The sequence below is a fragment of the Oncorhynchus kisutch genome, linkage group LG5 (genome assembly GCF_002021735.2).
Source record: "Oncorhynchus kisutch isolate 150728-3 linkage group LG5, Okis_V2, whole genome shotgun sequence".
Lineage (NCBI taxonomy): Eukaryota > Metazoa > Chordata > Actinopteri > Salmoniformes > Salmonidae > Oncorhynchus > Oncorhynchus kisutch.
This window is the reverse complement of record NC_034178.2, coordinates 5,190,621-5,203,911: the sequence shown is the minus strand read 5'-3', so window position 1 is coordinate 5,203,911 and position 13,291 is coordinate 5,190,621. Positions and strand designations below refer to the sequence as shown.

Here is a 13,291-nt window from a genome sequence, read left to right as displayed (position 1 = left end):
ATGAGAACCTGACAGACTACCAGTTCTATAGGAGTAGTTAAAACAATCTATCAATGGAGCTTTTAGTATATCAAAAAATACTTGATAAAATTCAGTAGGCCTACCTAAACAAGAGCTCTTAGAAATGATATAGCTAGCCTATGCCTCTCATCGTTGATAGGCTATTGAACAGAGGAACCGCGACCCGCTTCAGAGGACGAAAGTGACGTCACGAAGTGCCATTCTGCTGCGGGAGGGGAGGGGGTGTATAACTAAATAATAGATTACTGGTCACGTGGTGTAAGCAGGCTTCTGAATTATTTAAAAGGCTCTCGCCTCCCACCGCCTCCTGGTGATGCACGAGATGCTGCTGCTGCTGAAGAGAGAGAAGGAGAAGAGAGAGAAGGAGAAGAGAGAGGGGGAAGCAGAGAGAGCGAGAAAGAGAGAGAGGGAGAGAGAGAGAGAGAGAGACTGCAGCAACCGACATGGAGCTCGAGCCTTTCCGGAGGAGAGCGAGCATCCTCTAATCTGCCAGGATCACTGTAGAATACGTAAGTGAATTTTTTTCTCGTCCTTTCTCTCCATCTCTGTCCCACTCTCACCCTCTCTGTCTGTGTCGTCATTGTTTATGTGTGTGTTAAAAATGGCGTATTCGACCCGCGGTGTGTATGTGTGTCCTGCAGTTGATCGCGTTGTTGTTTGATGATAAAATGTTTCCTTCTTGAGTCACAACTGCTCGGCGTGCATGTGCGTGTGCATGTGTATGTGTTCGGGGTGGGAACTCGCATCCCTGTTGCAGCTGCAGTAGACTCCAGCAGAGAGAGAGGAGAGGAAGAAACGATTTCTTATTACATTACCCGACATAAAGGTATTTGTTTATCAACAGCTAGAGTAAATGTTGAAATCTGCCTGATATCATCACGTAGAAGGCTACATCTCATCTGATCGCTATTTTATCATAGAAGGACCTCTAGATAGATATAAGGCTACCCTCTGCTGTGTGTGTGTGAGTGAGAGAGACTGTACGAAATGGATGCTTATCATCAGATTTATAGCATAATGTCTGCGTGTGTAGGGTGCACGCCGATCCTCTGCAAGAATCAGTCTGTCTATTTCTATAGATGATAGCTGCGTGTGGAGTGGGGGGCTACATCTGAACTTGTGCTGTTGGGGAAACTCTTGGGAGCAGATTTGTTGGGAGGTACACCTCGTTTAGTATAGCATAGGATAGGGAAGGATCGGGTAGGATAGGGTAGTGTAGGGTTGGTTAGGGTAGTGTATGATAAGGTTGGTTAGGGTAGGATAATGTTGGTTAGGGTAGGGTAGGATAAGGTTGGTTAGGGTAGGGTGAGATAAGGTTGGTTCGGGTAGGGTAGGATAAGGTTGGTTAGGGTAGGTTGGGTAGGGTATGATAAGGTTGGTTAGGGTAGTGTAGGATAAGGTTGGTTAGGGTATGATAAGGTAGGGTAGGACAGGTTTTGTTAGGGTAGGGTGAGATATGGTTGGTTAAGGTAGGGAGAGATAAGGTTGGTTCGGGTAGGGTAGGATAAGGTTGGTTAGGGTAGGTTGGGTAGGGTATGATACGGTTGGTTAGGGTAGTGTAGGATAAGGTTGGTTAGGGTATGATAAGGTTGGCGAGGTTAGGATAGGGTTGGTTAGGGTAGGATACGGTTGGTTAAGGTAGGATAAGGTTTGTTAGGGTAGGGTAAGGTTGGGTAAGGTAGGGTAGGATAAGGTTGGTTAGGGTAGTGTAGGGTAAGGTTGGTTAGGGTAGGGTAGTTATTGTATATTATTGTGTTATGACTTTCCATCCTCTCTGGGTTTGAGCATGAGATAGATGGTAGAGAGAGAGAGAGAGATAGAGAGAGAGAGAGAGAGAGAGAGAGAGAGGGGGGGGGAGAGAGAGAGAGGGATCAAAGAGAGCTCTGTAACTGCAGTATTGTCATCAGAGCCTTCACACACATTCCTCTCTCTCTCTGTCTGAGAAGCCAAAAGCTGGAAACATTGATTTCAATTATTTAGGGCTGAGGTTTAAACACACACACACACACATGCACACACTGAGATGTTGAGACAGGTCTGTGTGTTAGAGAGCCTGGAGCCCGAGAACAAGCTACTCTCTAATGACATGTCATGAGAGTTGTCTCTCTCTCCCTCCCTCTCTCTCGCTCTCTCTCCATCACCCATTCCTCCCCATGTTCCTTTTCTTCCTCTACCTCTCTTCCTCACCCACTCCCCTTCTCTCTGCTCTCTCCTTCCATCTGTGTGGTGCTGGCCGTGGTGCTGAAAGCAGCAGTCATTAACAGGAATTATAAACTGGGTGGTTCAAGCCCTGAATGCTGATTGGCTGACAGCTGTGGTATATCAGATCGTATACCACGGATAAGACAAAACATTTATTTTTGCTGCTCTAATTACGTTGGTAATCAGTTTATAATAGCAATAAGGCACCTCGGGGATTTGTGGTATATGCTCAATATACCAAGGCTAAGGGCTGTATCCAGGCACTCTGAGTTGAGTTGTGCTTAAGAACAGCATTTAGCCGTGGTGTACTGGCCATATACCCCATCCCCTCGGGCCTTATTGCTCAAATATGGTGTTGATAGTGATAATAGTCATGCCTGTTATGTTGTATTAGTTTGGCTACATTCCCGTCATGACAAGGAAGATCACAAGATGAGTTTAACCCTGATGGGGATACCAGTTCAATAATTCCCCTCCTGTCATGGCTAGATGTCACGGGGAGTAACATCGACTGCTCCCTATAAGCTTGTTTGTAATGGATTTAGATCAATCCTTCTGTCAACAGGTGTGTGCTTGTATGTGTGTGTGTAATGTGTAATGATGAAACATCATTGAGCCACAGGTTGCAGCTGTGTGTGTGTGTGTGTGTGTGTGTGTATGTGTGCGTGTGTGTGTGTGTGTTTTGTGTTCCCTTATACTGTGTGTTTGTTTATATCTAAATGTTTGTTTGCGCAAAGTGCCCTTTGCTTGATTGCTTGATAGATTGTTGTGTGTGTGTGTGTGTGTATAGATGATCTCATAACCCTTGTTCTATTTCATGTGTGACTCACCCTCTCACAAGAACACACACAACCTGATTTGGTTTGTGAATGGGAGATAGCCTCACTGACGTCACAGAGCCTGTCTGTGCATAAAAGCTAATACAATCACCTCCACACACACACACACACACACACCATCACAGAGCATCTGCATCTCCGTCATCAGCAGCACACCCCCTACCAGACAACAGGCCACGTAAATATATAGAGAGATAGAGAGTGAGAGGGGGAGAGAGAGGGGGGGGGTCAAGTGTGGGAGGTGTTTGTTCTCATTATACTGTTATCTCTGTGATCTTACTGCATGTGTAATGAAAGGAAATTAATGGGCAGACTTTAACTGTAGTTTAAGGTAATTACTCTCCTCTCCTCCTCTTCTTTTGTCTCATCCTTTCTACTGGGGAGAGGAGAGGAAGACCAGATCAGGCCATGTGGTCGGGATCAACTCTGGGCCCTAGGGATGTGTACAGCGTATTGGTGTGGTTACCAATCCTTTAAGATATGTGTCACAGTTTGGCAATATGGTTACCATGGTTATCAAATACAAGGCCATCCAAAGGAACACAGATATAGAGGGACAGAGAAATGAGAGAGAGGGGGAGAGAGAGAGGGGGAGAGAGGAGAGAGAGAGAGAGATGGAGGGCTGCGTTCCAGCTTTCTTTCACACTCTCACTACACTCTTGAACTCAGCACTGGAGAGAGAAAGAGAGAGAGAGACTGAAAGAAAGGAAGAGAGAGAGAACATTTCTCTTGTCAGGTCCTATACCCAATGATGACATACCCTCTATCTGACTCTGACCTACTCAGAAGTCCAGTGGTTGCCATATCAGAACATTGCCGGTTGCCAGATTGGACTGAATCGGTTGCCAGATTGGACTGAATGACAATTCTTAGCTTTATTAAGGTACTGAGTTCCAGAAGCTGAATCAGGATGTACGTTCTGTCAGTCAGACATACAGTAATGTTGGCTGGAACACACAGCTAACCACTCTCTTACAACAACGAATCATGCTCATTGATTGGCCGATTGAATAACAATAATTTATTATTATGGCGGATGACTAGGAAACCAGATGGCAGACAGATGGATGGACAGACAGACCGATCGAAAGGCAGAGGACGGCTGGACATTGTAATGGGCTGTTTACACCTGTTCTTCCAGTTAGGGAGGACAGATCCTATTGCATTGTGTTTGAGATCAATACTGTGTCTGATGGGAACAGATGAGCTGTTTTATCAGTCTGCTGCTCATCCCTCCATCATCATCCCTCCTCTCTTATCCTTTATGTTCTATTATCCACACTCTGCAGGGACAATAGCCATGGCCACCTCTCTCCTGTATTGTGCCTTGCTTTGTGGTTAAACTGAAACGCACACACATATACACACGCACACACATACACACGTGCGCACGCACACACACACACACACTCATACAACCACTGTGGTTAAACAGCTGGGTAATTGCAGGCCTCGTTTAAGTGGTTGATAACTGAGAGGCATGTGTGTGTAGTGTGTGTGTGTGTGTTCGATGATTGAGTAGTGCTCGATGATTGAGAGGTGCGTTGGCCCACTTTACATAAATGCCTTCTCTTCCTGAGTGCAGACAGAGGGGGAATAATAGAGAAATAAACAGAGAAAGCTCATTGAAAGAGGGAAAGAGGTTGTCAGTAATAGCAGTCATCAGAGCAGGTTATTTTCCTACCCGGGACGCACATACTGACTGGGTATTAACTCCTGTTCACTTTAGACCAAATGGTTTTACTCAAACATCTTCTATGAGGTCAGTCGTTGACTGACAGGGCGGAGGACAAGGGGATTGGTTGATTGAAGGTTGAATCCTTGACTATGTCTCAAATAGAACCCCGTTTCCTCTATAGGGCTCTACTTTTGACCAGTACTCTGGACTAAGGTAGGGCACTATATCGGGAATAGGGTGCCATTTGGGACACACAACCCTGTAATTATTTGTCTATGGCTGTAATTATATTGTGTGTGCTTGTGTGGGTCTGTAACAGAACAATGTGTTCTGTCAGATTGGGGGGAGTGGAGGAGTTGAGTCCTTACAGTCCATCAGCTCTGAGTTCATCTCAGGTCAGATCTAATCAGGAAGTGATGATGACTCAGGAAGTTACAGCACAGCACAGTCATCTGGAACACACGCGTGTACACACACATACACATACAGACGGATATGAACTGTCATATTTGGCGTGGTGTAATGAGATGGTTGCTATAACAACAGGTTTACAAGGACCAGCTGATAATTAGCTCTCTGTTTTCAGGTAGAAACTCATTCTGGAACACACATCTCGCTGTGTGTATGTGTGTGTGTGTGTGTGTGTGTGTGTGTGTGTGTGTGTGTTACAGTAAAGGATGGATAACCAGCCATATCTTCCCCAATGTGACTGTAACTGTCAAACAGCTGTGGACAAGACACAGACATGGTGTCATATGTTGTCAGCTGTATTGTACTGTACGTGTAAAAACATGGGGTTTTCTGTTACAGATTGACACCTTAGACAACAGACAACACTTCTATATCACCATGAGGAACTGCTGACCCCCCCCCCCTCACCTGACTACCAGAGAGAAGACACTTTCTTCCTCCCATCCTCTCTCCCACTCAGCCCGTCTTCACAAGGATAAGCGTTATTTTCGAGAGTGGAAAAAGTGAACGTCAGAGGACAAACTAGAGAAAAAAGCTGAAGCCCTCTCTTGACCCTTGACCTCTAACCACTGACCTGTGACCTCAGTATGTCAGGTCTGCGTGGTAAGCTGCAGCGTGTCCAGTGGCGGGCAGGATGGCACTCCTTCACCTCCAGAGTCCTCAGGACCAAACCGGTAGAGAGCATGTTGGACTCTGGGACAGGTAGGTGTTTACAGGGGGGCCTCTAGGGGCGTGAATGAAGGTGGGAATGTGTGTGTATGTGTGTGTGGGGGGGGGGTATATGTGTGGGTATACCGTATGTGTAGATATATGTGTGTGGGTTATATTAACGTGTGTTTTATGTTAAGTTGTGTGTTTGTATGCTAATGTAAGGTGGTACCAGCAGCCATGGCACCAAACTAGCGAGGGTGTTGTCCACGGTAGACCTGGTGTCACTAGGGGTGGGAAGCTGCGTTGGCACGGGGATGTACGTGGTCTCTGGGCTGGTTGCTAAGGAGATGGCCGGACCTGGCGTCATCGTCTCCTTCATCATCGCTGCTGTCGCCTCTATACTGTCAGGTACACACACACACACGCGCACACACACACACACACACACGTGCACACACACACACGCACACACACACGCACACACACACACGTGCACACACACACACACACACACACACACACACACACACACACACACACACACACACACACACACACACACACACACATACATACATAGCTACTGTACATGATATTTGTGTGTCTCCCCTTCAGGAGTGTGTTATGCTGAATTTGGGGTTCGCGTTCCCAAGACAACAGGCTCAGCCTACACCTACAGCTACGTGACAGTGGGGGAGTGTGTGGCCTTTTTCATTGGCTGGAACCTGATCCTGGAGTACTTGATTGGCACAGCCGCGGGGGCGTCGGCTCTCAGCAGCATGGCGGACTCACTAGCCAATAAAAGCATCTCTACGTTTATGACTACACACATCGGAACACTCAACGGCCTGGGTGAGTCTGGAGGGGGGAGGAGAGGGGAGGGAGGGGGTGGAGAAGGGAGGAGGGTGTGTGCTGTATATCTGTGTGGGTGTGTGTGGTGTTTCCAGTAGCTGTGACATAATCTTCCCTGAGACCTGGGCTGTGTCCAGCGTAGAAATGTAGAGCGTTGAACAGCCATGCCTTTCTGACAGTTAGAGTAATAATACAAGTCAGTAGGGTTCACCTTCCTGAATGTGAGCCTGGCGTCTAGAGTGGCAAGCAGTATAGGAACAGACAGTGAAAGCTCATTCCTCAACAAAACAGATGATCACTACATTTTCTGTTTGTGGATTGTAGCGAGGGTTATGCTACAGGGTTGTGATAGTTTTTCTGTTTGTGGATTGTAGCGAGGGTTATGCTACAGGGTTGTGACAGTTGTGTGACAGCCTAGGAACTGTGGAAACAGACAGAGGGAGACAACATCTCTCTGACAGGAAAAGGAAATGGGAACTTTCCAACAGCTGGCCATCTAGCCTGCCATCCATTCCCTCTGCTCACACACATGCACACACACATGCACGCATGCGCGCACACACACACACTCATACACTGTTGGCACGGTGCATGACTGTTGACAGTGTGCTTTCATGTGTTTTCTGCTGGTTTAGTTTTTGATAATGGTGGGGCCCAGGCATCTAATGTAAGCTCTGTTACAGTAAGCTATTATATAAGCCCTCGTGTGAATCCATTTTAGCCTGTTTCTTATGCTGAGGTCTATAAAGCACTAGAGGCAATAGACACTAAAACGTCTGCAGGTCCAGACAACCTGGGCCCCTACCTCTTAAAGATAGCAGCTGGTATTATTACTGAACCTGTGGCTCACATTTTCAATTTGAGTCTCTTGACCAATTCCATTCCCACCATTTGGAAATCAGCTTATGTCCTCCCACTGCTAAAGGGTGGAGATCCCTCAGATCTAATAACTATCGTCCTATCTCTAAACTCCCAAACAATTTGAGGGAGTGCACATATGCAGGTATTCTAGTGAATGGAGGACACTTTCCCCGTGGTTTATTTTCATGCCAGCCAGGTGGGCTATACTCCTGTTGTAAAGAGAAGCAATGTGCTTAATATTAGTAAAGTTCAGAAATATATATAGTAGGCCTAGCCTATAGAAATCTGATGGGATCCTCCTCTTTTTAAGGCCATCACTCTGTTTTCTACTGCATTTGCATAGCCTATAGAAATGTTGCGCAACATGAGCTCATGGGCTCTCTTGAAGTGTTTGATTACATTTTCGAATACATTTGCATTAATGTCAGAGTGATTACAGGGACAATAGAGTGCTGAGTACCAGGTAGTTAGCAAGTTTGGTAGGCTTCTAATGACCATCAGCAACATCAGAGCTTGGAGAAGACTAATTACGCTGACTAAACGGTCTTGCGGAATTTGACTGCCTTCATGACTCGTGACCACCGGTGTGGCGGTAATATGGTCACCGCAACAGCCCTAAGAGGGGTTCAGTCTGGCTTTAGAATGGGGCACAGCACCACAACTACAGCTATAGAGGTGGCAAATTACCTCATAAATGCACTTGATAAAATGCAGCATTGTGCTGCTCTGTGTGTTGATATATCAAAGGCATTTGATTCAGTTGACCATGTTGCTAGCTAGACTCAGTAACATTGGTCTCAGTGAAGGGGCAGTAAATTGGTTTAAGAACTATCTTTCTGGTAGAACACAATATTTATATACTGACAGTCACAAGTCTAGCTTTCTTGAGATTAATAGACGTGTGCCCCAGGGTTCCATTTTAGCTCCTGTGTTGTTCTCGATTTGTTTTAATGATTTAGGAAATGGGATGCAACCAGCAATGTTACATCTATATGCAGATGATACAGTCATATATTCATGTGCTCCTTCTCTGGTTCAGGCTGTTGAAGAGCTCCAGACTGCTTTTCAGTCACTGCAGGCCTCCCTTTATGGTCTCAAACTACAAAAAAACTAAATGAATGACTTTTATCAGAGCTCGCACTCAGCCAGAGAAGGTGAGCATTGCCACATCTGGTGACTTATCCATTGAAAAAGTGTCATCCTACAAATACCTAGGTATATGGTTGGATGACAAGTTGTCCTTTAAAGTTCATATGGATAATCTTGGGTTTTTATTTTGGTAATAAGGCTTGCTTCCGACTTATGGCTAGAAAGAAGCTTGTTCAGGCCACTTTTCTCTCTGTAATTGATTATGGTGACTTGTTATATATGCATGCAGCCGCTTTATTACAAATGCCAAGTCACTCACTCACCCGCCATTGCACCTTGTACCAAATGGTAGGTTGGTTACATGCTCAGAAAGCTACATTTGTATGTGTTCATCTACAAAGCACTTTTAGTCTGGTCTCCTTCACCACCAGCAGTTACCATACCCGGTCTGCTTGGTGGTTGCTACTTAAAGTCCCCAGGACATTTACAGTATTATGCAAGACTGCCTTCTCGTCTTGTGCACCAGAGGCACGGAATAGTCTACAATCCATGCTTCATCTAGATATGTTAGTGCCACTGAATTAATGCATTTTCTTTATGGGAGACTCTGTTACAGAGTAGTGTAAAATGCTTTTGTTAGGCTGGATCATGTTGTTGTATTGTATTGTTGTATGTTTTAATTCTGTAATGTATTGATTGTTGCTGCCTTCTTGGCCAGGTCTCCCTTGAAAAGGAGTCTCTGGGTCTCAATGGGCTTTTCCTGGTTAAATCAAGGTTAAATAAAAAATGTATGTTTACCTCTCGGTGTGGTGTGTATCTAACCCTCCCTCCCTCCCTCCGCTCCCTCTCTAGGTAAAGGAGAGCAGTCGTACCCAGACCTCCTGGCCCTGCTGATAGCAGTAATAGTGACAGTGATCGTGGCCCTGGGGGTGAAGAACTCAGTAGGGTTTAATAATGTGTTGAATGTGATCAACCTGATGGTGTGGGTCTTCATGATGGTGGCCGGACTCTTCTTCGTCAACGGACACAACTGGGACGATGGAAGGTTCTTACCCTTCGGGTGGTCAGGGGTGAGAAACACAAACAGACTTATATACAGTGGGGAGAACAAGTATTTGATACACTGCCGATTTTGTAGGTTTTCCTACTTACAAAGCATGTAGAGGTCTGTAATTTTTATCATAGGTGCACTTCAACTGTGAGAGACGGAATCTAAAACACAAATCCAGAAAATCACATTGTATGATTTTTAAGTAATTAATGAGCATTTTATTGCAACCTTTTATTGCAACCTTTTTTAGATTCTGTCTCTCACGGTTGAAGTGCACCTATGATAAAAATTACAGACCTCTACATGCTTTGTAAGTAGGAAAACCTGCAAAATCAGCAATGTATCAAATACTTGTTCTCCCCACTGTACATATGCACATGCTATTACACACATACATTGGTAGGCATGCAGATATGCAAAGCATTTTGATATTCAACTAGTCAACTTCTCCTAGTTTACTAGCTAATTTTAGATAGCAACATTGTTAACTAGTGGCTAACTCGAGCTCAACTGTTGGTGGAATCATAATGCCAAAAGTGATTGTGTTTTAACACAGCCTTTAACCTTTAACCACTGTCTCTCCTGTGTGTGTTTATACCAGGTGATGCAGGGAGCAGCAACATGTTTCTATGCCTTCATAGGGTTTGACATAATCGCTACTACAGGAGAGGAAGCCAAGAGTCCCAACACCTCTATACCCTATGCTATTACTGTTTCCCTCATCACCTGCCTTACTGCATACGTCTCTGTGAGTACACACACACACACACACACACGTCCATGCCCTATTCGGTGCAAATGACATCATTTGCCCTCAAGAGTTTGTCGGAATGAATGATTTCTGGTTGGTTGGACTCTCTCTATGTATGTCTGTGGTTTCAGATATAGACTCTATCTATATACTCTATGGTCTAAGATATAGACTCTATATGCTCTATGGTTTCAGCTATAGACTATCTATATACTCCATGGTTTAAGATATAGACTCTATGTATATACTATATGGTTTAAGATATAGACCATATACTCTATGGTTTCAGATATAGACTCTATCTATATACTCCATGGTTTAAGATATAGACTCTATACTCTATGGTTTCAGATATAGACTCTATCTATATACTCCATGGTTTAAGATATAGACCATATACTCTATGGTTTCAGATATAGACTCTATCTATATACTCTATGGTTTAAGATATAGACTATATGCTCTATGGTTTCAGATATATACTATATCTATATACTATATGTTTAAGATATAGACTATATACTCTATGGTTTCGAATATAGACTCTATCTATATACTATATGGTTTAAGATATAGACTCTATCTATACACTCTATCGTTTCAGATATAGAGTATCTATATACTCTATGGTTTCAGATATAGACTCTATCAATAAACTCTATTGTTTAAGATATACACACTATATACTCTATGATGTAAGCTATAGACTCTATCTATATAATATATGGTTTCAGATGTAGACTATCTTTATACTCTATTGTTTCAGATATAGACTATCTATATACTCTATGGTTTCAGATATACACACTATATACTCTATTATGTAAGATATAGACTCCATCTATATACTCTATGGTTTAAGATATAGACTATATCTATATACTCCATGGTTTAAGATGTAGACTATATACTCTACGGTTTCAGATATAGACTATCTATATACTCTATGGTTTCAGATATAGACTATATCTATATAGTCTATGGTTTCAGATATAGACTATATCTATATACTCTATGGTTTCAGATATAGACTCTATCTATATACTCTATGGTTTAAGATATAGACTATCTATATACTCTATGGTTTCAGATATAGACTATCTATATACTCTATGCTTTCAGATATATACTCTATCTATATACTCTATGGTTTAAGATATAGATTATATACTCTGTGGTTTCAGATATAGACTCTATCTATATACTCTATGGTTTAAGATATAGACTCTATTTATATACTCTATGGTTTCAGATTTAGACTCTATCTATATACTCTATGGTGTATGATATAGACTCTATCTATATACTCTATGGTTTAAGATATAGACTCAGTCTATATCCTCTATGGTTTCAGATATAGACTATCTATGTACTCTGGTTTAAGATATAGACTGTCTATATACTCTATGGTTTCAGATATAGACTATATACTCTATAGTTTAAGGTATAGACTATCTATATACTCTATGGTTTCAGATATAGACTATACTCTGTGCTTTCAGATATAGACTCTATCTATATACTCTATGGTTTCAGATATAGACTATATACTCTATAGTTTAAGGTATAGACTATCTATATACTCTATGGTTTCAGATATAGACTATATACTCTGTGCTTTCAGATATAGACTCTATCTATATAATCTATGGTTTAAGATATAGACTATATTTATATACTCTATGGTTTAAGATATATAATATCTATATACTCTATGGTGTAAGATATAGACTCTATCTATATACTCTATGGTTTAGGATATAGAATATCTATATACTCTATGGTTTCAGATATAGACTATATCTATATACTCTATGGTTTAAGATATAGACTATCTATATACTCTGTGGTCTAAGATATAGACTCTATCTATATACTCTATGGTGTAAGATATAGACTCTATCTATATACTCTATGGTTTAAGATATAGAATATCTATATACTCTATGGTTTCAGATATAGACTATATCTATATACTCTATGGTTTAAGATATAGACTCTATTTATATACTCTATGGTTTCAGATTTAGACTCTATCTATATACTCTATGGTGTATGATATAGACTCTATCTATATACTCTATGGTTTAAGATATAGACTCAGTCTATATCCTCTATGGTTTCAGATATAGACTATCTATGTACTCTGGTTTAAGATATAGACTGTCTATATACTCTATGGTTTCAGATATAGACTATATACTCTATAGTTTAAGGTATAGACTATCTATATACTCTATGGTCTAAGATATAGACTCTATATGCTCTATGGTTTCAGCTATAGACTATCTATATACTCCATGGTTTAAGATATAGACTCTATGTATATACTATATGGTTTAAGATATAGACCATATACTCTATGGTTTCAGATATAGACTCTATCTATATACTCCATGGTTTAAGATATAGACTCTATACTCTATGGTTTCAGATATAGACTCTATCTATATACTCCATGGTTTAAGATATAGACCATATACTCTATGGTTTCAGATATAGACTCTATCTATATACTCTATGGTTTAAGATATAGACTATATGCTCTATGGTTTCAGATATATACTATATCTATATACTATATGGTTTAAGATATAGACTATATACTCTATGGTTTCGAATATAGACTCTATCTATATACTATATGGTTTAAGATATAGACTCTATCTATACACTCTATCGTTTCAGATATAGAGTATCTATATACTCTATGGTTTCAGATATAGACTCTATCAATAAACTCTATTGTTTAAGATATACACACTATATACTCTATGATGTAAGATATAGACTCTATCTATATAATATATGGTTTCAGATGTAGA

General features: G+C 41.8%; 1 protein-coding gene across 4 annotated transcripts in view; it reads left to right on the top strand.

Moving 5' to 3' along the window:
* The first annotated feature begins 339 nt into the window (after positions 1-339).
* Positions 340-13,291, top strand: part of LOC109890371 (probable cationic amino acid transporter) — a 21,760-nt gene continuing 8,808 nt past the window's right edge. Inside the window, exons 1-6 of one of the 4 annotated variants that reach the window (XM_031824215.1) lie at positions 340-530; positions 5,551-5,913; positions 6,085-6,270; positions 6,478-6,714; positions 9,517-9,734; positions 10,317-10,463. In XM_031824215.1, coding sequence (XP_031680075.1) covers positions 5,799-5,913; positions 6,085-6,270; positions 6,478-6,714; positions 9,517-9,734; positions 10,317-10,463 — 903 coding nt within the window. In that variant the 5' untranslated portion in view covers positions 340-530; positions 5,551-5,798. Of the gene's footprint in view, positions 531-573; positions 848-5,550; positions 5,914-6,084; positions 6,271-6,477; positions 6,715-9,516; positions 9,735-10,316; positions 10,464-13,291 lie in introns of those variants that run through there. The other 3 variants (XM_031824217.1, XM_031824216.1, XM_031824218.1) reach the window with 3 other exon arrangements.